The following is a 27,135-nucleotide window of genomic DNA, read 5'->3' as shown; positions in this document are numbered from 1 at the left end:
GACCCGGGATCGAATCCCACGTCAGGCTCCCGGTGCATGGAGCCTGCTTCTCCTTCTGCCTGTGTCTCTGCCTCTCTCTCTCTCTCTCTGTGCACTATCATAAATAAATTAAAAAAAAAAAAGAACACAATTGACAGTTTCCAGCATAAAATGGCTAAAATGCTATCCTACTGAGTTGACAAAACATTGACCAAAAGTTTCTAAAACTTGGTATTTTAGTTAGCTGAAGCAGTCTGTGACTTCCATTCAGTTTTCTGAGCAAATGAGTACATCACAAGGACACCCATTATTACCTTGGGGGGTAAACCCCCCACCCCCACCCCACAAAGGACCAGGCACTTCTAAAATGATAACGACTGACCTTAGTCTGACCCTGTAGCATTATTGATGAAGCTTCTGGAAAATATAAACACATTTCTACCAAAGGAAAAAAAACACGGGAACTAAAGAATATAAGAAAAACCATCCCATAATGTTACTGACAATACTCACTTCTAATTTTTGGTGACAACATTTTCCAGTAAGTGAAAAGAGTCCTTCGGGTCACCCTCCTCCCAACTGTATCTAATTCTACTTTAACACTTGAGCTTCCCATTTCTAGCCTTTACTTAATGACATAACACAAAAAAAGATATTTCAGGGGATGCCTGTGTGGCTCAGTGGTTGAGCATCTGCCTCTGGCTCAGGTAGTGATCCCAGGGTCCAGAGATCGAGGCCCCCACATCAGGCTCCCCACAGGTAGCCTGCTTCTCCCTCTGCCTATGTCTCTGCCTCTCTCTCTGTGTCTCTCATGAGTAAATAAGTAAAATCTTCAAAAAAAACAAAAAAAAAAGATATTTCAGGTATGAGCTACATTAATACACAGACACAGAGATGGATTTCAAAAATATAATACTACATGAAAGAAACACAATGTAGAATGATATGCTCAGCATGTATCATTTATGAAAATATAAGCACACAGACAAGTAATACTATATATTATTCAAGATACAGATCTACATACACACATATATGTTATATATCTTTTTTAAAGATTTTATTTATTTATTCATGAGAGACAGAGAGAGAGAGAGAGAGAGAGAGAGGCAGAGACACAGCCAGAGGGAGAAGCAGGCTCCACGCAGGGAGCCCGACATGGGACTCGATCCCGGGTCTCCAGGGTCAGGCCCTGGGCCGAAGGCGGCGCTAAACCGCTGAGCCACCTGGGCTGCCCTATACATTATATTTTATTACCATAAAGATATTATTTCCATGTAATGTTACTATATTACAAATATACACATATATACTATTTTTTAATGGATTAGAAGTACAACAAGCTCATGAAAGTAGCTGCCAATAGGACAAAAGGAAGAATAGGACCAAGAATGGTGAATAAAGGGAAATTTTGTTTTATTTTATATTCTATTTTGAAGGAAAAAATGACTGGCAGGAAAAACAACATGGATAATTTGCATAATTTTATTTTTCTGCGTTTCCTTTTCCTCAAAATTAAAAAGGGAGAGTGAGAGGACAAGGGGGAAAGGAAAAGGGATCTTCCTTGACAAACTGAATGAATATAAGGCAACATGATGATCAATTTTTAAGCATGGGCACATAACACAAAGGTTAGACTGCACAGAACCAGAACACATCATACATGCTTGCATACATGCACACACAGAGGAATGTGCACATATATGACAGTGTCTGTATGATATATGAAGAAAAATAAAAAATGAAACTTGGCAGGGCTGCACAGTCATTAAAAGCAGTGGTTCTAAGAGTTCACAAAAAAGATAGTAAAAATGGTCATTAAACATATTAAAGGATGTTAAATTTCAATCCTGAGAGAAATAAAAATTAAAAAATAAAAATTCACAGAGATACTATTTCTCACCTATTAAGTTAATAAAAAAGAAAAGTTTGACCACACTCAAATGGTGAAGCTGTGGAAAAATAGGCCCCTCATATATTATTGGTGGAAGTACAAAATGACACAATCGCTACGGAAAAGAATTTGAAAAAACTATGCTATCATAGCATTTACTCTCTGCCCCAATCACCTCACTCTCAGGAATTCACCCTGAAAACAGATTTTCAAAAGCACAAAACATATGCAAAATGTGATCACATTCACTGGAGCCTTATCTATCACTGTTAAATAACTATTAGAAAAAACTGACTTAAAAAAAAAAAAAGAAAGAAAGAAAGAAAAAACTGACTTCTCATCTATAGGTATCCCTAGGGAAATTGTAGAAAGGTATATGCTATTCAGTTGACTACAAAAATGAGAAAGATCATTAAAAGATTTCTATAAGTGAAAAAAGTAAACTATAAAGATAGTATTCGGGGATCCCTGGGTGGTTCAGCAGTTAGGCGCCTGCCTCGGCCCAGGATGTGATCCTGGAGACCCAGGATCAAGTCCCATGTCGGGCTCCCTGTGTGGAGCCTGCTTCTCCCTCTGCCTATGTCTCTGCCTCTCTCTCTCTCTCTGTGTGTGTGTGTGTGTGTGTGTCTCTATGAATAAATAAAATCTTTATTAAAAAAGTGAAAATAAAAAATAATGATGAGGCCAGAGAATTACAGTACACTGGATAAAAAAAGAAAAAGGGATGCCTGGGTGGCTCAGCGGTTGAGCATCTGCCTTCGGCTCAGGGCATGATCCCAGGGTCCAGGATAGAATCCCACATCAGGCTCCTTACAGGGAGCCTGCTTCTCCCTCTGCCTATGTCTCTGCCTCTTTCTCTCTCTGTGTCTCTCATGAATAAATAAAATATGTAAAAAAAAAAAAAAGAAGAAAAAGTATCATTATAAATCCATAGTGATTCTCCAAAATATAAAGGGGGAGGGAAGGTTGGAGCATTTATTTATAGAAGAATGACAACTAATAAATGTAGAAATAACAGAATTAGAGGGGTGCTTGGGTGGCTCAGTCAGTTAAGTGTCTGCTTTTGGGGGTCCTGAGATCATCCTGCATTGGCTCTTGTTCACCAGGGAGTCTGCTTCTCCCTCTGTCTCTCTGCACTTGCCCCCCACCGCTCATGCGCTCTCTCTCAAATAAAAAAAAAAAAGAAAATCTTTAATTTTTTTTATATTTTTTTAAGATTTTATTTATTTATTCATGAGAGACCCAGAGAGAGAGAGGCAGAGACACAGGCAGAGGGAGAAGCAGGCTCCACACAGGGAGCCCGATGTGGGACTTGATCCCAGGATTCCAGGATCACGCCCTGGGCTGAAGGCAGGTGCTAAACCGCTGAGCTACCCAGGTGTCCCAAATAAAATCTTTAAAAAAAAAAAGAACAGAATTACAAAAATAAGTTTCAGGCACCAATATGATTTATTCAGACAAATTTCATCAACATATGGTAAAAACATGAAATAAAAAAATGTTGGGGAAAAAGATACAAACTATCATCCCTCAGATCACTTATTAATCACTAAAAGAACAAAGCATCTTTGTAATAAAAAAATCTGGCAAACACCAGAATCAAGTGATTAAACTGAGTATCACCAAAAGATGGGGCAAATAGACATCCTGTGCTTCCTCCTGTCAAATAATGGGATGGATCCAGCATCACCTCTGGAGTGTGCTTGCCAAAATGTTTTATCTCTGTAAAAATGAGAAAACAATCAGTGAATTGAGATTGGAGGACAACCTTAGAAGCGACCGGCCAAAAAGCCAAAAGATGGAGATTAAAAAAAAAGGTGAGAGAGACCAGAAACATAAAAATTAAATGCAATAAATGATCCTTGACTAGATCCTCCTGACTCTAGTCTCAGGGTGGGGGAGGGTGGAAAGTGAGGAGACTTTCAACTGCTTCAAAAGCCATTACTAAAATAAGGGAAATCCAAATACACATGATATATTATATATTAGACAATATTATTAAAGCAAGGTTAAAATGTATTACCTATAACGATTTTGTAGTTATACAGGAGAATGCCTTTATTTGATATACACTAAAGTATTTAAAGATAAAACCAGGGGCAACTGGCTGGCTCAGCTGGAAGAGCATGTGACTCGATCTTGGGGTTGTGAGTTCAAGCCCCACAGTGGGTGTAGAGATTACTTAAAAATAAAATCTGTAAAAAAATGTTTTAAATAAAATAAAGGTAAAATAAATATCCTGATTATCTGCAATTTATTTTCAAAAAGTTCAGGGGGAAAAAAGTACATACACATACTCAGAAAGGGCAAGCATGACAAAATGCTGACAGGTGAAAACAATGTGGGTGTTCACTATATTCATCTTTCAAGTTTTCTATAGGTCAGAAATTTTTCAAAACAAAAAGTGGAGGACAAAGGGGAAAAAATCCCACCAATTCCCTAGTCCTGGTTCTGTCACTGACTAGCTGTGAGACCAGCTAACTAACTTAACCTCTGTGCCTCAGCTTACTCACCTGGAAAATGAAGATAATTATGAAGATAATTATTCCTCAGTTGTTGGGAAAATTAAATACAATGATATGTGTAGAGTGCTTGACACAACAGCCTGGTGCATATGTCAAGTCCTCAGTCATGTTTGCTATCATCATGATCATGATCATGATCACTATATATTCTCTTCCAAACTCTTACAGCTCAAATATCACACAACTTTAAGTTAGAAGCCTATGGTGAGACAAGCCCTGAGGACTGAAAAACCCATTCCTTATATTAAAACACAAGTCAACATTAAGGACAGGAGATCCTCAAAAAACTAATCTAAGCCAGAAAGAGATTTCTCAAGTCCCAAAGGTATCCTAAATAAACCTACAACAGTTTATCCAACCCTCTATTGTGGGACACTGAGTTGTTTTTAGTTTGTTTTAAATCTTTTTGAAGAGGAGGGACATCTGGGTGGCTCAGTGGTTGAACATCTGCTTTCAGCTCAGGGCATGATCCCAGACTCCCGGGATCAAGTCCCACATCAGGCTCCCCATAGGGAGTCTGCTTCTCCCTCTCTTGTCTCTGCCTCTCTCTCTGTCTCTCACGAATAAATAAATAAAATCTTTAAAAAAAATTAATAAGTAGATCTGTGTGTACCAGCAGAGAACTCCAAAACTTTAAACAGGAAGTTGCAGAATAATAGATGTATTATAAAGGCCATGCATGTGAATGCTAAAAACACACAAACCAACTCTATGTTGTTCACAATAATACCAAGGCAGGACAAGTATAAAAGCATATTCAGGAAGGATATATGCTAACCTCTGGCTGGTGGCTTCCTTTGGGGAAAGAGGGAGGGGAATGGGACTGGGCAGGGGAACCAATGGCACCACAACTTCCTCAGTGATGTTAATTTCTTGAAAAAGAAAAGGGAGCTGAAGAAACTCTTCAAAAGCATTTTTCCCATTAAGAAATCAACAGAAGGAAAAGGAAAAATGCAGGCAACCAGGTTCAGGATGAATGGCACCAGGATCAAGCAGTGTGTGGCTTAAGGACTTGTGACACTTTGGCCACCTCACCCACAGGGGTCTCTCGGGGAAAGAAGAAATGCCCATCATGATGCCCCTCCTGCCGCATTCCCACGCACCCACTCTCAGTAGGCTACACCTGAGCCCCCACAAGAGGGCTTGAGTCACATCTGACTCATAGGCTGGGCCTTACCACAGGCCCACAAGCAGGCCTTCAAACTCTCAGTGAGGGTAGGAAGTTGACGGGGGGGGGGGGGGGGGGGGGGGGTGGCATGGGAAGGGGACATTTCCCACCTGAAAAACCCTTACAGGGTTCTCTTTTTTTTCCAACTTACCTGACGGAAAGGGTGAAGTCTCCAGGATTACTTTTACTGGGCCTCGCCAAAAAACTGCCATCAACTCCTCTTGTCAACAGCAGGTTTTCTGCCTCCACGCCAGTGATGTTTGGGTGAAACCATCTTGAGAGAAAAATGGAGAGAGGAATGAAAACCAAAAGACTCTGTCAGCACTACTTTCCACACTATCACAGCTAAAATGCCTATGAGTAGAGTAGCTAATAAAAATACAAAACAAGACCTTCCCTTCCTCTTCCCCCTCTTCTCCTTGGTCACTGCCCCCTCCTTGACTTCCTCTTGATAGGAGCCTGGGATCCTGCTAGCATAGTCAGTAGGGCCAGGGGCACAGTCCGTGGGACTGGGGCCAAGAGTGTGCGCCTCAAGCCAAGCCCAAAGCCCAGAAAGATAGTCCATGTGATCAGGAGATTGAACACATGGAGTAGAATTAAACAAGTAAAGAAAGAAACTAGTGAATAAATAGACATATTAGGGATAATGAGAGCCAGGTTTCTCACTATTGGAGAGGGGATACAAATATGGAAAGGGAGAAAACCTTTATAAGCCCTGGGGTGTTAGATTAGAATTGGAGAGGGATGCCTGGGTGGCTCAGCGGTTGAGCGCCTCCCTTCGGCCCAGGGCATGATTCTGGAGTCCCAGGATCGAGTCCCACATCGAGCTTCCAGCATGGAGTCAGCTTCTCTCTGCCTGTGTCACTGCCTCTCTCTGTGTGTATCTCTCATGAATAAATAAATAAAATCTTAAAAAAAAAAAAAAAGAATTGGAGGTAATGTAAACTCTAGTTCTTAATATACATATAAAGATGTAGAAATATAGATGTACATCTATGTTTGTGCATGTCTGTGTGCATATGTGCAGGCTCATATACAGACTTATCTTCCTAGCTCTCTCTTCTAAAAGGACTCTGAAGCAATGACATCCCAGTAGCCATCAGCATAACCAGCACTATTAGTATGGTTTCTAAAAACCATTCTCCAACAAAAGGAACTAGGTTCCTTGGAGAAAAAGCTGATTCCAGGTCTGTGGCACTAAAGGTAAGATGATCTTGGAACACCTCACTGTGCCACAGGACCCAGCTCCAAAGAGGACAGGTCAAAAGAATAGAGGAGCCAGCCTAAGAGTCTCCTGCCTGCCAAATTAGAGACAATTTGTACCTCAAAATAAACAATGATATTGATAGATAGTAGACCATTGAATAAAATAGGAAACCAAGAGTCCATGCAGATATTAATTTTATTTTCAACTAATTAAGCTTCCTCAAAAAATTAAGCACAGAATAACCATGTGATACAGAAATTCCACTTCTGGGTATATACCCCAAAAGAAGTAAAAGCAGGGACTCAGATAGTTGTATACCCATGTTCATAGTAGCATTACTCACAACAGCCAAATGGTGGAAGCAACCCAAGTATTCATCAGTGAATGAATGAATAAACAAAGTATCATTATATGTACCAATGGAATGTTACTCAGCCTTAAAAGGTTAAAAATTCTGTCACATGCTACAACACAGATGAACATTTAAGATATTATGCTGAGTGAAATACACCAGTCACAAAAGAACAAATACTATATGGTTCTACCTCTATAGAAGGTAGCCAGAGCAGCCAAATTCATAGACAGAAAACAATGGTGGTTGCCAGGAACTTGGGGGAGGAGGGAATGGAGAGTTATTATTTGACGGGTACAGAGTTTCAGTTGGGAAGATGAAAACGTTCTGGAGATGAACTGGGGTGATGGTTGTACCACAATGTGAATGTTCTTAATGCCACTTAGAGGGCAGCCCCAGTGGCAAAGCAGTTTAGCACCGCCTGCAGCCCAGGGTGTGATCCTGGAGACCCAGGATCGAGTCCCACGTCAGGCTCCCTCTGCCTGTGTCTCTGCCCTTCTCTCTCTCTCTCTCTCTCTCTCTCTGTCGCTCATAAATAAATAAATAAAATTTTAAAAATAAATAAATAAAATAAATCTTTTTAAAAATGCCACTTAGAAATGGTTAAAATGAAAAAAAAAGAAATGGTTAAAATGATAAATTTTATGTTGCATATATTTAATCACAATTTTAAAAAAATACTTGGGGACAAAGGGAAAGCTCTTTGCAGTAGAATCACTGCAGGAAGGACAGTATTTATAGCAACTCAAAGTACCCCCAACAAAATGCTTATTAATTACTTGTTAATTAACAAATAAAAAACACTCATGAACCTCACAGTGGAGAACTTGACAGATACTACCTTAACCAACTGAGAAAAGTTAACATCATCAGTAATGGATTAAACTGGCATCATATGCCTCCTGACGTCACTGAGAACAAGTGCCATTTCTGTGATATTCCTGTCAAAAATACATCACCTAATCTAATTAGGAGGAACATTAGACAAACTCCAAATGAGTGACATTCTATAAACTAACTGGCACATACTCTTCAAAAATGTCAAAACTGTGAAAGAGGGGGGCGTCCAAAGAACTTTCCAGATTTCAGGCGAGTCACAGGACACAAGTAATACACTGCATGGTTCTTTCTGGATCATATCATTGACCAGAAGGAGGTAAGAATTTGATGCTAATCCCATTGTAATGTAAATTTCCTGATTTTGACAAGAGTACTGTAATTATGTCTCTGTCTTTGTTTTTAGGAAATAGGCACAGAAGTATTTTAGAGTAACAAGACATCATGTCTGGAACTTACTCTCAAACGGTTCAGAATGAAGTTATACATACAGCATGTATATATATATACAGGGGGGAGGCAAATGTGGTACAATGTTAGCTGCTAAATCTGGGTAAAAAGTAAACAGAAGTTGTAGTATTCATACAACATTTGTGTAAATCTGGAGAGAGGAAAATCAAGGGTTAGATTTGGTACGTGTTAAGTTTGAGATGCTTAGTTGTCCAAGTGTTGTTGCACACAAGGTACTAAATGTTAGATATTATTATTGACAACTGTAATAAACATAAGGTTGCTCAGATAAATAATCAGAAAAAGCAAGAATGCAGACATGGTCTATTAACATTCCTGTTGTTTACATTAACTGAAACTCATTTTGTTTTATATTTTTCCTATACCATCTCACTAGTGTTTTATGGGGAATCTAACCATTACTCTGATTGGCCTATGGAAAAAAATCACAGGGTTGAGATCAAAAGGAAAAAATATTAGTTTGCTTTTTTCTCCCTCTGAGAGCTTGTCAAAAGACTAAACCAGAATTTCACCCAAGGAGAATTCAACCTCAATTTACATACCTATCTTTCCAGCATCCCATACTTCTGCATTCAGTCCAATTACTTATCTATCCAATTTTTATTTATTTATTCATGACAGGCACACAGGGAGAGGCAGAGACATAGGGAGAGGGAGAAGCAGGCTCTCTGCCATAAGCCCAATGCGGGACCAGATCCCCAGAACCCAGGATCACACCTTGAGCCAAAGGCAGCTGCTCAACCACTGAGCCACCCAGGTGTCCCTAATCAATTTTTTTTTTAAATCTTGCCCCGTTTCTTTGCTCTCTGGTTCCCACCTGAGTCCACCTGTTTCCATAGCCCTATGGAAACAAAAAGAACTATCAGAGGCTTCCAGATATATTTATAAACTTTTCAAAACATATCTTAGAAATCCTACATTAACCCTCAATTTGTCTACCTACATAAACTAATTAAAATGTCAAATTCCTTTTGCTTTTGGCTGCAAAACAATTATATTACTTGGTGTGGTACTCTGAAACAGAGTGGCATATATATACTGCCTTCTACCAAAAAAGAAAAAGAAATGGGAAAGCCAATTGTTATATGATAAATACAGATTTGGAAATAATTTTTTTCAGAATATTGGGTTTATGGTTAAAAAAAAAAAAAAAAAAAAAAAAAGGAAACTGCCTGGGTGAAAAAGCTGGGAACCACTGGCACATGGTGACAAAGCCTTATGGGTAGGAATATGGCCTGCAGTGAGATGGCTCTGGTTCACATCCCAGCTTTGTGTGACTGTGGCTAATGATTTCATCTCACTGTTAACTCATCTGTAAAATGGCACAGTAACATATATATGTGTGCAAATACACTACTGCCTCCACAAACACACACACATGGAATTCTCTTGATCTACACCTCAATTTTTTTCACTTACAATTTGAAGATCCTTCTATAGCTGTACATTCTTTTTAATGACTGCACAATATTCCATCATGAATACATGCCCAAGAATTTAATCCCTGTTATAGGACATTTATATTATGCCTAGCTTTTGTTACTACAAATAATACAGCAGAGGGGGAAAAAAAAAATACAGCAGAGGGGGACCCGGGTGGCTCAGTTGGTTACACATCCAACTTTTGCTTTCCGCTTAGGTTATGATCTCAGGGTTGTAAGACAGCCCCACCTTGGGCTGCATACTCAGTGAGGAGCCCTGCTTGAGATTCTCCCTCTCCTCTGCTCCCCTCCTCACTCGCACACACGCACTCTCTCAAATAAATAAATCTTTAAAAAAACAAAACAAGGGCATCCCCGGTGGCACAGCGGTTTAGCGCCGCCTGCAGCCCCGGGCGTGATCCTGGAGACCCTGGATCGAGTCCCGCAACGGGCTCTATGTATGATGCCTGCTTCTCCCTCTGCCTGTGTCTCTGCCTCTCTCTCTCTCTCTCTCTGGCTCTATGAATAAATAAATAAAATCTAAAAAAAAAAAAAAAATGCAGCAGAACATATCCTTTACAATTATCATTAGACACTTTTTCAAGCACACCCATAAATTAAATTTTCAGAAAACTGCTTTGACAAGAGTTTGTCTTTCACTTTGACAAATCTCCCCAGCTGCACTCAAAAGAAGGTATCAGTTTTGACCCCCATGAAATGAGTGTGAAAGCCCCTGTTTTCTCTCACTTTTACCAATACTACATATATTACCGAATTTTTTCATCTTTGTTGATCTGATTCATGGAAAAAGTACCATTCTAGTTTGCATTTCCTTGTAACACTAAGCACTTTTTGATGTTTTCAAAGCCCCTTTTTTCCTCCTTTTCTGTGAGTTGTCAGTTTGTCATTGCTCATTTTCTCCTGCATTTCTTTTTCTTACTGACTTACAGGAGCTCTTGTTATAACCAGAAAAAAAGATCCTTCATTATATGTGTAGCAAATATTTGTCTTAGCTTTTTGTACCTCTCACTCTGTTTGTGGTATTCTTTTTCCATAGAAATTCATCTTGGCATGGTTAAACTTATGAGATTTTTCTTTATGATTTCTGGGCTTCTCACTAGGCTTTAAAAAACTTCACTTACAGCACTGTTGTAAGATAGAAATAAATTAATACACATAAAATGCTTAGCACAGAACCAGTCCTTTGAGTTTCATCTTTGGAACCAGGAATTTCCTTTTTAGAAAAATAAAATAATTAAAAATAAATAAATAAAAAATAAAATTAAATAATAATAATAATAATAAATAATAATAATTACAATAAAGGCATAGATTTTTACAGGAGCCTGCGAGGTGTGCCCCAAGCTAATTCTCTCTCTCTCTTTTTTAAGATTTATTTATCTATGAGAGAAAGACAGAGAGAATATATTCACACTCAGTGGAAGGAACACTGGGAGAGAAGAGAGAGCATCTTAAGCAGACTCCTCACCGAGCACAGAGCCATGACCCCAAGATCATGATCTGAGTCAAAATTAAGAGTCAGATGCTTAAATGACTGAGCCACCCAGGCACCCCCAACCTGACTCTCTTATTCTGGTGACTTCTCTGTTTTCCTCAAATATGCCCCATGTGGCCTTTGCATGTGTTTTTCTCTGGTCAGATGTTCCCATCCCATCTTTTCACAGCACACTGAGTATCCCTTGGGTGATATCATGAAATCTAATCACATATTCCTCCAATCACCAAGTTAAAGACGGGACTGGCAGTTCACAAGGGAGAGAACCCGTCTGCTGCTGTACCAATGTGTGTCATACTCCACACAAAGGGGCTAACACATGATTCCCTTCGTACTTGTGGCTAAAAGGGAAGGACGAAAGCAGCCATGGGGGGAAGGAGGGATGCCTGTCACTGCTCTCCCACACCCACAGTTCCCCATAGACATAGGTCACTGATGGTGTCACAAGAGGCTATCGGAAGAGACACAAGTGTCAGCTGGCAAAGGCCCCCTAACTAAGTTAATACCACTGGGGAAAGAACTCTCTTAGTCTACTCCTCTTCATCTGTTACCACATTGGCACCTTTACAGTAATTTACCCAGCTTTGATCTGTGCCCCAGGTACCCCATCAGTGTATATTTTCTAAGAATAAAGCTATCTTTTAAATGTTTTAACTGTAGTAATTTTACCATCTCTAATAATCCTTTGTCAAGCCTGTTGTATTCTACTGTGCCAGTTGGCCCAATCATGTCCTTTATAGGATTTTTTTTTCTCTTCTAGTACAGGATCTAGTTGTATTTAGTTGTTAGATCTCTTAAATCCAGAATATTTCTAAGGCTTTTGTCATTTATGGTAAGTGATTTTTGGGAAAAATACACCCCCCTTCCCCTTTCAAAATTAAGATTTCTCATTTTGGATTTGTCTAATTCATCAGTATTAGATTTCAACCTGAGTGCTATGTAGGTGATATTGTGTCCTACTTTAGGTATTATATCTGGAGGCACACAATGTCCATTAATGACGTTAATCATCATCAGTGACTGCCTGGTGCAGAATTTGTCCACTTTCTCTTTTGTATAATATTTTCTTTTCTGGGGATGCCTGGGTGGCTCAGTGGTTGAGCATCTGCCTTCAGCTCAGGTTGTTGATTCTGGGGTTCTGGGATCAAGTTCCACATTGAGCTTCCCATTGAGCCTACTTCTCCCTGCCTATGTCTCTGCCCCTCTCTCTGTGTCTCTCATGAATAAATAAGTAAATAATTTAAAAAAAAGAAAAGAAAATATACACTGAAATATTTAAGGGCAAAAGGCTATGATCTACGTAACTTACACTCAAATGTTTGGGGGGAAAATTATAAAATATTATATATGTGTACTTACACACACACACACAGAATATAAAACAAATGGGGAAAAAAATAGGGATCCCTGGGTGGCTCAGTGGTTTAGCGCCTGCCTTTGGCCCAAGGCGTGATCCTGGAGTCCCGGGATCGAGTCCTGCATCAGGCTTCCGGCATGGAGCCTCCTTCTCCCTCCTCCTGTGTCTCTGCCTCTCTCTCTCTCTCTCTCTCTCTCTGTCTATCATAAATAAATAAATCTTTAAAAAAATGGGAAAAAATAATAAAATAAAACAAATGGGATGCAAAGTTAACAGTAGTGAGTCTGGCTAAATGGTATTCCATCCACTTGCATATTCTTTGCAATATTCTTATTCTTGTAACTTTTCTTGAAGATTGAAACAAATCCCAAGTAAAAGATAAAAATTATTTTAAAATTTTCTGAAAATTTTGCTAAAGTCACCAGCATGACTCACATCATCAGTTAAGTTATCCATCCTTACTCCTGAAGCTGGCTATATAAGGTACGAAAAAGGGATGACAGGGAAAAGAAACTAAGTAAAACAAAGATGAGAACTTACTTGGAGAGAGAATATGGGGACAGAAAGACAACATATTTATAGTTTCACTACCAATATTATATATTTGAATGAGAAGTTACAAATTATGAAATAAAAAAGATCTCTCCATGTTTATTGCAAATGCCTTTTTTCAGCAATTGTGAACCAGCTCTGATACCAAGGACAAAATAATGTAGTATTGGCTATCATATATCATGGCTGATTAAAATTACCGCAACATTTACTGAATGTGGGATCCCTGGGTGGCGCAGCGGTTTAGCGCCTGCCTTTGGCCCAGGGCGCGATCCTGGAGACCCGGGATCGAATCCCACATCGGGCTCCCGGTGCATGGAGCCTGCTTCTCCCTCTGCCTGTGTCTCTGCCTCTCTCTCTCTCTGTGTGTGACTATCATAAATAAAAAAAAAAAAAATTAAAAAAAAAAAAACATTTACTGAATGCCATGTGCCAATGTAATCATTACATTCTGCTATTTATTTCTAAAAGTTTCTAAAGCAGGATCTAAACCCACACTTTGTCTTACTGTGACCATTATCCTATTGCAACCACATGTTCTCACCTTTGCATGTTTCACAGAAATAATGCTTACATAGATTATCCTGCTGATGCTGAGGGTGCAAAAGACAATATAAAAGTGACTTCCATTATTGAAGGTGAAGCCTGGTAAACACCACCCTACCCGTCAGGTAGATTGGCAACAGGAGATAGGCCAGTGGTGGGCTCTTTACCCCTTTATTAAATAAACTCTATTATCTCCTTTACAACTTACCATTATACCTATCATGTTATTAAGAATGAACAGAGGAGGGTGATGTTTACAGGGGAAACAGTAACGAGCATTTAGCACAAAGGCCGGACAGAGCAAGAGCTTAATAAACATTGGCTATCACCTTTGTTATCATCATTATTACTGGTGGAAGACAGCAAGAAAGATTCTTCTCATGCATAATTATGTCAGTATCACATAGGTCATTTTGACATATGTATCATTTATGTTACACTGCCTTTTAATAAACTTAACTTCAGGGTTCAGGGGCTGTCTCTATATTATTTCAAAGAGCATATAATTAGAAATTAGAAGTTCTAGTCCATAATCTATCTACTTGAGCTTTGATTTACTTTAAACTCTTCTTCCTTAGCTATTTTTTCCAAAAAGCACTGGTAAGCACTGAAAACTTTTTCCACTTATATTTAATATTTGTCTTCAAACACTGACAATTCGTGATATGCAGCATGCTTATCACTAATAAGAAGTCAGAATTCACTCAGTCCCTTAGATCTTAGTGAAGGTAAAGACAAAGAGTAGAACTAGTAGAAATAATATTATGGGGCTAGCCTCAAGGATTATGAACAATTGTAATATTAGGCATTGAGGCTACACATCTCAAAGCCTGGCCCCATCTCCTACCTGGTGTGAATGTAAACAGTAGAGGAAAGAAAGAAGAAAAAGAAAGAAAGAAAGAAAGAAAGAAAGAAAGAAAGAAAGAAAGAAAGAAAGAAAGAAAGAAAGAAAGAAAGAAAGAAGAGAAGAAGAGAGAGAGAGAGAGAGGGGGAGGGAGGGAGGGAGGAGGAGGGAGGGAGGGAGGGAGGGAGGGAGGGAGGAAGGGGAAGAGAAGAGAAGAGAAGAGAAGAGAAGAGAAGAGAAGAGAAGAGAAGAGAAGAAAAGAAAAGAAAGAAAGAAATGTTAAATACATTTATATTACCTAAAAAGATGGGTAAAGGCAAATTAGTAGAACTCCATTTTAGTATATCAACAAAGTGATTAATACCATGGATCCAGACAAGATGAGAAGAAACAGATAAATTCCCAGTCCTCCCATGTATATAGTAGGTATTTGATAAATGGCTGTTGGCTGAATGAATTTGGGAGAAGGATAAAGAAACAGGTAGGATAAAATATAAGAGGGAAGTAGAGAAAAAGTCACACGGTGGGGGGAGAAAAAGTCTTCCCTTTTTGCTAATTCTAATACCTGCAAACCTGCTGGCCCCTGACAACTTCTAACTGACCATCCTCTGGCATTATCATTTAGTAAGGATCTTGGGTTATACATGGTCCAGGCAGGTACCACCCATCTCTTCGAAAGAGCTGAAAGCGTGTGTGCATATGCACACATACATACACATCACTACCACCACTTGTGAGAAAGAGCCACAAATCAATGCCTAAAACACATGAGCCCGAATGAGTCTGAAGAAACAAAAGACAGAATCTCAGCCTGCAGGAGAGTTTACAAACCCATATAATTTGCTGGGAAATCACACCAGAAATCTAGACACCACCCACCACCCCACCACCCACCCCTCCCCGTCAGTGAACACAGATTCTGCAAAGGCTTAGCTCTCCCAAGCTAGGAACTTATTTATGTCAAGTGAATCTTTAAAAAAAAAAAAAAAAAAAAATGCTGATGAACCAAAAAGAAAATACAATGATGCTGAATATTTTGTTTTATCTACTGCACCCTCTTCCCCCAGGGGTGTGGGGAAACAGTCAAGCAGGCTTATAATTTCAGGAACTTATTCTTATTCAAGGCTGCCATGCTAAGAAGAGAATTTAAACTAGGAATCCAAAGTCTAATTTCAGTTTCTCAACTAAATATAAAATGACATTGGGTATATCTTTCTTACCAGCTGCTCAAAAAAAAAAAAAAAAAAAAAAACATTATCTTTGTCCTTGGGGAGAAAGTTTACAGTTTGGTACTTTCTGCAGATTATAGGAATATTCATCTTTTCTAATTAAATTTTAATATCCTATAGGAAAAGGATAAGTTATGAAGAAAGGAAAAAAAGTTATGAAGAAAGGGTAGTCAATAGGGGCAAGCAGTCTAAGTAATGGGAACTAGAAAAAAGTTGTGAAGGAAGTTTGTTGTGTTGTTGTTTTTTTTTTTTTTTTTTTGTGAAGGAAGTTTTTTAAAGGTAGTAGATAGCTCTGTCTTTGTATCTTCTCAGAGTTTCAGTGGTCAGCATCATGGCTCTGATGACAAGACAATGAAAGCAAACTGCCTCCAAAAGTCTTTGCACAAACAGCTTCTACCCTAATTCAAAGCCTCTCTCTCACTTGTCTGCTCACCCTGAGTCCACTCATGTCCCCTACAATCCTTCCTTCACAGTAGCCAGAAGGATATTTTTAAACTGACCACCTCCTGCCACTCCCCTGATCACAACTTTCTATGGCTTTATGCTGCTCTTAAAATACAATCCAAACTTCTCTCCATGCTCCACATGACCAGTGAAGACCTTACAAGTTCCTGTGTGGTCCAGTCTCCACCTACCTCCCCAGTGTCCCCAATGTGCTCCCTTCAGCTCTTAAAGTGCTGAAAGAACTTCCGCACATCAGCACTTCCACACTTGCTCTTTTCCTAACACCTGAATACTCGGCGCCTAGCACAGCACCTGGCACACAGTAATTCCACAATAAATAGTTCTTGAGTGAGTGGATCAATGTTTCGTTAGAATGGCTCCATGGGATGATAAAGACTTGGATCTAGAATCCATTACCTTTATAAGAAACATACTGTATGGAAAAAAAAAGAAAAAAGAAACATAGTGTATGTCTGTATAACATATATGTGTATAGACAGACATATATAGCGCATATATATGTATATATCATGGGTATGCATGTACATGTGTTCTAAACAGAATATTCTATACTGATAAATTTCTTTTTTTTTTTAGATTTTATGTATTTATTCATGAGAGACAGAGAGAGGCAGAGACATAGACAGAGGGAGAAGCAGGCTCCCTGCAGGGAGCCCGATGTGGGACTCAATCCCGGGACTCCAGGATCACAGACCTGACCCAAAGGCAGACACTCAACCACTGAGCTACCCAGGCATCTCTATACTGATAAATTTCTATTTCAATTTGGTACTACTTTTATCAAATGCATCTGATGCTGGCACACAAGTCTTTCTCCCTCTCTGAATTCAGTGTTCTTGCAACCATAAATAGTATCCACATATCAGTGTTGTCAAGACCACAGGACATGTAAGTCTGCAAAATGCATACAACCCTCCAAAACTCAGTGATGAATGAACTGCCATCTAGGGAGTTTGAATTTCAGTTAAGGGTCTCAAAGCCTTGGCTGCAGTCCACAGCTCCCATAGAGCATGAGCATTCACCTTGCCTTATAGGTAAGGCAGTGTCCCACCTTGCCTTAGAAACGTCAATGCTGGAAGGCCAGTGCTGTTTCCCAAAGAGAAGGAAGAATAAGTATCCTATTGTTCTGTAGCTGCCTAACAAAGTACACTGAGGCCCACTAGTAACAATCACAAAAAAGAGTTGGCTCTGCTTTTTCAGGATCTTGTGTGCCTCCAACAGTCTCTGTGCTGACCATGTGCAAGAAGGGTAAGTAATCTTAGCAGTGTCCCCGCTTTGAGCAGCTCTGGCCAAAACTCTGAGCTTATATCGGGACACAACATTAATAAAGACATCTCAGTCGCAACTGGAAAGGCACAGGACTGCTATTTTTCAGCAAGGCAAGTTTATTTACTCCCACAGGAGATAAACCAGCATGGCCACCAGGGAGAGCCTGGGACAAAATGTACTTGACCTGCGACAGATAAACCAAAAGCCTGGAGTCTGAGAACAAGCTAAATCTTCTCCTCCTCTCAGTTCAAGTCACCATACATCATCTTTCAGAAGAACAAAGCAAATGTAAAGGACCTGCCATATGCTGAAAGAAGGCCTGGAGAATACAGGCAGTTTTGTCAGCTGAGCAAGGCAGAGTGGGGCACGCAAGCAACCTCAAAATCTATAAACGGTACTACCACCGCTAAATCACCCGGGGCGGGGGGGTGGGGGGGGTGGAAGAAAGTCTATCACTGTTCACTGCCTTCATTTCCCTACTTATGACTTTAAGAATTATCAGCATACTGAATATACTTACATTTTAATTACTAAATGCATACAAAATCTAAATCCTAAACACACGGAAAAAAATTATTTTGATAATTAAGCAAAACAAAATTGAGAATACTGGTCACTCAGGAGTCAACTCCTATCCTCACCTCCTCAGAGAGATCATTATTAAACTTGTCAAACTGGGATCCCTGGGTGGCGCAGTGGTTTGGCGCCTGCCTTTGGCCCAGGGCGCGATCCTGGAGACCCGGGATCGAATCCCACGTCAGGCTCCCAGTGCATGGAGCCTGCTTCTCCCTCTGCCTGTGTCTCTGCCTCTCTCTCTCTCTCTCTCTCTCTGCGTGACTATCATAAAAAATTAAAAAAAAAAAATAAATAAACTTGTCAAACTAACATTATCCACACTTGCTTTGTTTTTTTCTCCCAGCAGCTATTACTACCTGAAATTGCAATCTTCATTCATGTTTTTCTCTTCTTTCTCTCTCAACCAAAAGAATAATATCTTTGCCAATCTTACTGCTTTATCCTGCCTGGTTCAAGAACTATTTGATTGAATACAGAAGTTAAAAAAAAAAAAAAAAAACTGAAAGAGAAGAACAAAGCTGGAAGACTAACCACTGATCTCAAGCCTTATAATAAAACAATAATCAAGACCATATGTTATTGGCATATGGACAGATAAATAGATCAATAAAACAGAATGAAGTCCAGAAACAGACCCACATATAAATGGACAACAGATTTTCTACAAAGGTGCAAATTCAAAAGAGGCAGTCTTTTCAACAAACAGTGCCAAAACTGGATATCTATATGCAAAACCATATATATGTATATGTGCACATACATATATATCTCCACACCTCACCACATACAAAAATGAACTCAAAATGTATCATAAACCTAAAGCCTTTGAGAAAACATTTGAGGCCTTGGGTTAAGCAAAGATTCCTTAGCATGATCCATTAAAAACAAAAACAAAAACCACTGACGGGTGCCCAGCTGGCTCAGTCAGCAGAGCCTATGGCTCTTGATCTCTGGGTTGTAAGTTCAAGCCTCATATTGGGTGTAGAGATTACTTAAAAATAAAATCTTTAAAATTTTTTTTTCTAAACTTTTTTTATGTCTTTTTTTTTATTTTATTTATTTATGATAGTCACAGAGAGAGAGAGAGAGAGAGGCAGAGACATAGGCAGAGGGAGAAGCAGGCTCCATGCACCGGGAGCCCGACGTGGGATTCGATCCTGGGTCTCCAGGATCACGCCCTGAGCCAAAGGCAGGAGCTAAACCACTGCGCCACCCAGGGATCCCTAAAATCTTAAAAATTAAACAAAAATAAAAATTGATAAACTGGGCTTCATCAAAATTAAAAACCTCTGTTCTTCAAAAGACACTGTTAAAATGATGAAAAGACAATGGGACTCAGTCGGTAGAGCATCTGACTCTTGGTTTCAGCTCAGGTTCATGATCACAGGGTCCTGGGATCGAGCCCCATGTCAGGGGCTCTTTCCTCATAGAGGTCTGGAGAATCTGCTTGAGGATTCTGTTCCTCTCCCTCTGCCCTTCTCCCCACTTATGCTCACTCTCTCGTTCACTCTCTCAAATAAGTAAATAAATCTTTAAAAAAAAGAGAGAGAGAGACACCTCAGTAGCTCAGTAAGTTAAGTATCTGCCTTTGGCTCAGGTCATGACCTCAGGGTCCTGGGATGGAGCCTCAAGTCTGGCTCCATGCTCAGAGAGGAGTCTGCTTGAGATTCTCTCTCTCCCTTTCCCCCAGCTTGTGCTCTCAACTAAATAAATAAATAAATAATAATAAATAAATAAATAAATAAATAAATAAATAAATCCTTTAAAAAGAAAAGGATAAAAAGACAAGCCACAGATCAAGAGAAAATATTTACAATTCTGATAAAGGACTTATATCCAGAATAAAGAATTTTTTAATCTTAACTAAAAAAACTAAAGGAAAATATTTTATCAAATAGACGTGTCACCAAAGAAAATATACAGATGGCAAATAAGCATAAGAAAAGATGATCAAGGGGATCCCTGGGTGGCTCAGCAGTTTGGTGCCTGCCTTCCAGCCACGGCATGATCCTGGAGTCCCAGGATCAAGTCCCACATAGGGCAACCTGCAGGGAGCCTGCTTCTTCCTCTGCCTGTGTCTCTGGCGCTTTCTCTTTCTCTCTCTGTCTCTCTCTCTCTCTCAATCTGTGACTCTCATGAATAAATAAATAAAATCTTTAAAAAAAAAAAGAAGAAAAGATGATCAATATCATCAGTCACCAAAGAAAATACGAATTAAAACTACAATGAGGGGATTCCTGGGTGGCTCAGCAGTTTGGCACCTGCCTTTGGCCCAGGGTGTGATCCTGGAGTCCTGGGATCAAGTCCCACATCAAGCTCCCTGCATGGAGCCTGCTTCTCCTTCTGCTTCTCTCTCTCTCTCATGAATAAATAAAATCTTAAAAAAACAAAACAAAAAAAAACTACAATGAGGGGCACCTAGCTGGCTCACTCGGCTAAGTATCTGCCTTCAGCTCAGGTCATCATCTCAGGGTCCTAAGATCCAGCTCCCTACTCAATGAGGAGTCTGCTTCTCCCTCTGCTCCTCTTCTCATCACTCATGCTTGCTTGCTTGCTTGCTTTCTCTCTCTCAAATAAATGAAATAAAAAATCTTAAGGAAAAAAAAAAAAAAAACCCTATGAGGTACCGTGACACACCCACTAAAATGGCTACAATTTAAAAACTGACCATACCAAGTGTTGCCAAGATGTGGAGTAACTATAACTCACATGCTACTGGTGGGAATGTAAATGGTATAACCACTTTGGAAAACAGTTTGGCAATTTCTGAAAAAGTTAAATGTACATTGACTGTATGATCCAGCCATTCCCCCCAAAAGGTATTTTAGTAAATACTTCTTGTGCACAAACATTCACAGCAGCTTTGTGATAGCCAAACTCCACAACATCCCAAATGTCCATCAACAGGTGGACAGATAAACAAACGGTAGTTTGTAGTACAGCCATACGATGGAGTATTACCAAGCAATAAAAAAAAAAAAAAATGAACTTTTTTTTTTAAGATTTTATTTATTTATTCATGAGAGACACACAGAGGGAGAGACGGAGACCCAGGCAGAGGGAGAGGCAGACTCCATGCAGGGAGCCCAACATGGGACTCGACCCTGGGTCTCCAGGATCACACCCTGGGCCGAAGGCGGCGCTAAACCGCTGAGCCACCCCGGCTGCCCAAAGAAATGAACTTTTTGATATGCACTACAACATGATGAATCTCAACATAATTATGCTGAGCATAAGAAACCAAACATAAAATTCCATTTATATATAAAATTTCTAGGAATTGCAAATTAATGTGTAGTGACAGAAAGCAGAGCAGTGGTCATCTGACAAGGAAAGGATTAAAAAGGACATAAGGAAGTATCATAAGGGATGATGGATATGTTCATTATCTTGACTATGATAGACGGTTTCGTGAGGATTATGCATGTGTCAGAAAAACAAATTGCACACTGAAATATATGCAATCTATTGTGTGTCATTTCTACCTCAATAAAGCTGGTCAAAAATAAAACAGACCTGCAATCTGAAAATAGAATAAAGAATTCCCAATTATAAGCATTATGTTTACAAGCTGACTTTTAAGGTGGCACACATTTCCTTTCAATAATATAGGAGGGCCAAAGAAAAGGAATGATCTTTGCCACTTACAGCTTTGGCTATACCCCTAGTTCTCCACTTCTACACTAACAAGCTGGACAATGTAGGGTCTATTACTACCCGGCCCCTTCCCCACCCCCAACCCCCAGTCTTTTTGTCTCCTAAAGAAGCAGATCCTTACTTGTCTGGAAGAGCAGACACAAGTAACAAAAGGTTCAATGACTATTTGACAGATTAGAGAATAGACAACTGTTTTATTTAAAAGCTCCCTAAAACATTAGAACATTTGAGGCTATACACTGTCCTGTTGAAATAAAGTTATATATTACCCAGATCTGTAAGCACTTGCCAACAGACCTGTCCAAATCGCTCAATTTCCTAAGAGTTCTTGGTTTTCTTTTCTCTCCCCCTTTTCATTCCACGAATGAGTAACGTGCAGGTGTATTTTGAAAAGGCATTCCTAATATTTTAAAAATTCTCTCATTCAAATAACCCCAACAGCTTGAAATCGTTTTTCAAATGTCTATGACAGTGACCATAACAAGACAATAAAGGAAAAGGCCAAACAATGGATCTTATGTGTGAATCGTATAAAGAGTGGCAATACAAAATAACAAGATCAAAAAAAAAAACAAAACAAAAACAAAATAACAAGATCATTATCTGAAAACAATAGGTCACACTACAGTTCAACAACAAAATAAGGCTTACAAACGATTAACAACAGTTATAAAATAATAATAATAGCAACATGGTGATTAAAAGGGGAGGGGGGGAGATCCTGGCTCCACCACTAATTGGTTGAGTGGCTTCGAGCTAGCTGCCTAACTTCTGAAAATCAGTTTACTCATCTTTATTTTTTTTTTTAGAGTTTCTCAGCCTTTCTTTGTTTTTTAAGACATTGGCATTTTTTAATTTTTATTTATTTATGATAGTCACAGAGAGAGAGAGAGAGAGAGAGAGGCAGAGACACAGGCAGAGGGAGAAGCAGGCTCCATGCACCGGGAGCCCGACGTGGGACTCGATCCCGGGTCTCCAGGATCGCGCCCTGGGCCAAAGGCAGGCGCTAAACCGCTGCGCCACCCAGGGATCCCAGTTTACTCATCTTTAGAACCAGGATAATAGTAATAATAATAAGAGGAATAATTTCTCTTCTCTTAAGGTTATAGGGAGGATTAAAGATGTTTGGCTTACAGTAAGAGCTAAATAAACGTTAGCTATTAGAAGTGTCATTACCACCCCGAACTTCCAAAGGATCTCATCAATTCACTAATCCTCCTTCTGATTCTTGGGTGCAAATCCTGACATTTACTAGCATGTAACTTCTGAGCCTCAGTTTCCACATCCGTAAAACGGAAGCAATTAATGGTACCTGACTTTCCAAGCTGTGGTTAAGGATCAACTAACTAGAGATACAGCTCCCTTCCCTCCCATCTCCCAAAGCGAAGACCGCGGAGGAAGGAAATACTTCTAATAGCAGCAGATACAGTCAGTTTTTCCATTTCTGGCACGTGAGGGGTGGGGGGGGAGGTGCAAAGAGCCACAGAAAGGGGTCAAGTTCCTGAGTGAAGCCCCCAAAGGCAAGCGAGAGACCGAGTGACCCAGAGCGGCTCGACCGTCGGGGACCCGGCCTGCGAAACTCCCTCCTCTCCCCTCCCGCGTCCCGGGGCGAGGAGCCTCCCCCAGCGAGCGGGGTTATTTCGGAATCACCATGAGGCAATTCTCATGAGGCAATGGGTCAGGAATGCGGCGCCGAGCCGGGCCGCTGGCGTCCGCGGTTCCCCGGGCGGCTCTACCTGCCCCGGTCCCGACGGGCATCCCCAGGGCTGCGAGAGCCGGAACTCGGGGAGGCAGGAAATGAATGGGGACCCGAGAGGTGGGGGCGCGGCGGTGCCGGGCCCCCGACCCCGGGAGGGCGAGAAGTTGGGAGGGAGCCGGCCCCCGCGACCCCCGGGACGTCGCCCGAAGCCCGGCCGGGGCGCCCCCTCCCGGGCGGGGCTAATCGAAGGCGGCGGGGGCCGGGGCCGAGGCCCGGGCCGGGCCCTCGGGGCTCCTCACCTCCGCGATGTCATGTTCCTCCCGCCCTCCGGCTCCGCGACGGACCCGCTCCTTGCTCAGGCTGCTCTGGGCCCGGTCACATCGGGCTGGCCCGAGGGAGGCCCGCTCGGGACCGGACGCGGGGGTAGAGCCAGCCGGCCGCGCGCAGACCCCCCTCCAGGCCTGGGGATCCCGCAGACTGTGCAGCCGCCCCCCAAGCCCGGTTCGCTCCTCCTCCTCCCCCGCCTATCCCCGCCGGCGCCGCCGTGACGTCACCCCGCGCGACGCCCGCCGCCACTTCCTGCTCTCCGTGGGCCTGGGACTGAGCGGCGGCGGGCAGTGGCAGCGCGGCGGCCCCGCGGAGTCTCCGCCGCGACGCAGCCGGCCGAGCACCCTCCCCCGCCCGTGCGCCTGGGCTGCGGGGCGCGCGGCGCCCTCCCAAGCGTGCGCACGTGCGCGAGCCCCTCGCGGCCGCTCCACCCTGTCAATTTCCATCCCCGCCCCGATTGCCAAATCGAATTTCATTCATTTCATTCCACAAATCGCCGCTCCGCTCGCTGCTCGGCTGTCTAACCTCACAGTGGCCGAGCCTCTGAGCTTCAGGGTTCGCCATTTCTTCGTTTCTGGAAGACGAAGAGAGGAGCTGTATTCTTTCCGTGGGATTATTGGGAAGACTAAATATGCAAAATGCTTAGAGCTAGGCCTGCCCTATTGAATAAGTGCTTTGCGATTGTTACCTGGATTACCATTATAATTAAACATCTGTTGAAGGTTTTCTCTCTTTTAGGCACTGTTTTAAACGATGGGGATACCAAAAAAAAAAAAAGAAAAGAAAAGAACCCCACACAACTATGGGAGTACTGTAGTGAACTGAAAAAACAGAAATCCCTGCTAAAATACTGAAGACAATACTGTACTTCCATCTTCCTTTCTTGTCGTTTCTCCACACCCCTCCATATTATTACTTTTTTAATTTATCTGAGAGAGAGAGCACAAGGAGGAGGGGAAGAAGGAGAGAGAGAATCTCAAGCCGACTCCAGTACTGACTGAGTGGTGGGCTCTGGGAGGGGCTCCACCCTGGCTCAACCTCCAGACCCCGAGATCTGGACGTGAGCCCAAACCGAGAGTCTGCAGCTTAACCCACTGTGCCATCCAGTCGCTGCTATATTATTGCCTTCGTAGTGTAAGAATTCACTGAGGAGGACAATTGGAGTATAGATCTGATCCTGGAGCAGTCGGTGGTGGTAACTGGTGAATAGCATTTCAGGCCTAGGGAGAGGCAAGTGCAAAAGCCCTAAGGCAGGAGGCTGCCTCCTGTATCCCAAAAATTATGAAGAGGTCTCTGGCTGGAGCACAGGTGGAGGTGGAAGGGGTGAAGGAAGAGCAGTAGGAGATGAAGTGAGAACACCATAGAGATGATCTAAGGCCTTTTTTTTTTTTTCTGAGAGAGGGGGGGGGGGAGGGAGAAGGAGACTCCCTGCTGAGCAGGGAGCCCTATATGGGGCTGGATCCCAGGACCTGAGGATCATGACCTGAGCCAAAGGCAGATGCTTAACTGACTGAGCCACCCAGGTACTCCCAATTTTTTTTAAGATTGTATTATTTTATCTATTTGAGAGAGAGCATGCTTGAGAATAGGGTAGGGAGGGGATAAAGGGAGAGGGAGAGGCAGACTCCCTGTTGCAAAGGGAGCCTGATCCAAGGTTCTATCTCAGGACCCTGAGATCATGGCCTGAGCCACCCAGGCACCATGAGATGATCTAAGGTCATATATATATAGACTATTTAAATGAATGATAAAATGGAGAGCCATTGAAAGATTTTTAGCAGAAAAGGAATATAATCCATGTTTTAAAATGTAAAGTAATAAAGTAAGGGTACTCTGTGAGAGATCAAGAGGACAAGTCTGGAAACAGACTAGTTCAGAATACTACAATGCTGTAATATTCCAGACTAGAGATGATGGTGGTTCAGACCAGAATGAGAAGGTAGAGCCTTTACCTAATGAATGTCCTTGTAACTCATTAAAGGCCACAGATCTAGTAAGTGACAGTCAGAATTGAACCCATGTCTATGTAGCTCCAAAATCATGTTTTTCCTCCCAGTGCTCCCACCTCATTCCTGTAAGAGAACCCTCATATATTGTGCTCACTGCTTCAGCCTTGGTGATTAAAAAAAAGGCGGGGGGGGGGCATCTGGGTGGCTCAACGGTTGAGTGTCTGCCTTCAGCTCAGGGCATGAACCCAGGGTCCCAGGATCAAGTCCTGCATAGGGCTCCCCAAGAGAAGCCTTCCTCTCCCTCTGCCTATGTCTCTGCCTCTCTCTGTGTGTGTCTCTCATGAATAATAAAATCTTTTTTAAAAAATCCTTACAGGGAAGCCCAGGTGGCTCAGCAGTTTAACGCTGCCTTCGACCCAGGGCCTGATCCTGGAGACCCAGGATCGAGTCCCGCGTCAGGCTCCCTGCATGGAGCCTGCTTCTCCCTCTGCCTGTGTCTCTGCCTCTCTCTCTCTCTCTCTCTCTCTCTCTGTGTGTGTGTGTGTGTGTGTCTCTCTCTCTCTCTGTCTCTCATGAATAAATAAAATCCTTAAAAAAATAAAAATCCTCACAAAATTTGTCTTTAATATATGTCATTTTATTTTTTTTTATTTTTTTTTATTTATTTCTGATAGACACACACAGAGAGAGAGGCAGAGACATAGGCAGAGGGAGAAGCAGAGGGAGAAGCAGGCTCCATGCACCGGGGGCCTGATGTGGGATTCGATCCCGGGTCTCCAGGATCGCGCCCTGGGCCAAAGGCAGGCGCCAAACTGCTGCACCACCCAGGGATCCCTAATATATGTCATTTTAATTTATGTAATAGGCATTCAACAAGCAGTTGTCCACTCTGTTTCTTTCCAGACCCCCTCAATTCTGGCCGTCTAGGCCAAGTGTTAGGGACTCAAACAACATCTAACTGATCTTAGGCCTGCAGGCTTGCCCTTTCCAACCCATTCTTCACATAATAGCCAGAATAATCTAAAATGCAAAACTAGTCACTCCCTACATTGAATACTTCAATGGCTACTCATTGCTTTGAGGATGAAATTAACAAAAAATTTTAACCACCTAGTCTGGGGACTCCTGGGTAGCTCAGCAGTTTAGCACCTGCCTTTGGCCCAGGGTGTGATCCCAGAGTCCCTAGATCAAGTCCCACATCAGGCTCCCTGCATGGAGCCTGCTTCTCCCTCTGCCTGTGTCTCTGCCTCTCTCTGTGTGTCTCTCATGAATAAATAAATAACATTTTAAAAAAA

The 27,135-nt window shown here is 41.6% G+C and overlaps 1 protein-coding gene across 3 annotated transcripts in view; it reads right to left on the bottom strand.

The window, feature by feature from the left end:
• Positions 1-24,141, bottom strand: part of PTPN11 (protein tyrosine phosphatase non-receptor type 11) — an 83,016-nt gene extending 58,875 nt beyond the window's left edge. For 2 of the 3 annotated variants that reach the window (XM_025474010.3, XM_049101680.1), the window contains exons 1-2: positions 23,864-24,091; positions 5,718-5,840 (exon numbers count right to left, since the gene is read on the bottom strand). In XM_025474010.3, coding sequence (XP_025329795.1) covers positions 5,718-5,840; positions 23,864-23,877 — 137 coding nt within the window. In that variant the 5' untranslated portion in view covers positions 23,878-24,091. Of the gene's footprint in view, positions 1-5,717; positions 5,841-23,863 lie in introns of all 3 variants that reach the window. The other variant, XM_025474009.3, reaches the window with a different exon arrangement.
• Between the last annotated feature and the right edge of the window lie 2,994 nt (positions 24,142-27,135).

The sequence above is a fragment of the Canis lupus genome, chromosome 26, assembly GCF_003254725.2.
Source record: "Canis lupus dingo isolate Sandy chromosome 26, ASM325472v2, whole genome shotgun sequence".
Lineage (NCBI taxonomy): Eukaryota > Metazoa > Chordata > Mammalia > Carnivora > Canidae > Canis > Canis lupus.
The sequence above is the reverse complement of the archived record's forward strand: the minus strand, read 5'-3'. Positions and strand labels throughout refer to the sequence as shown.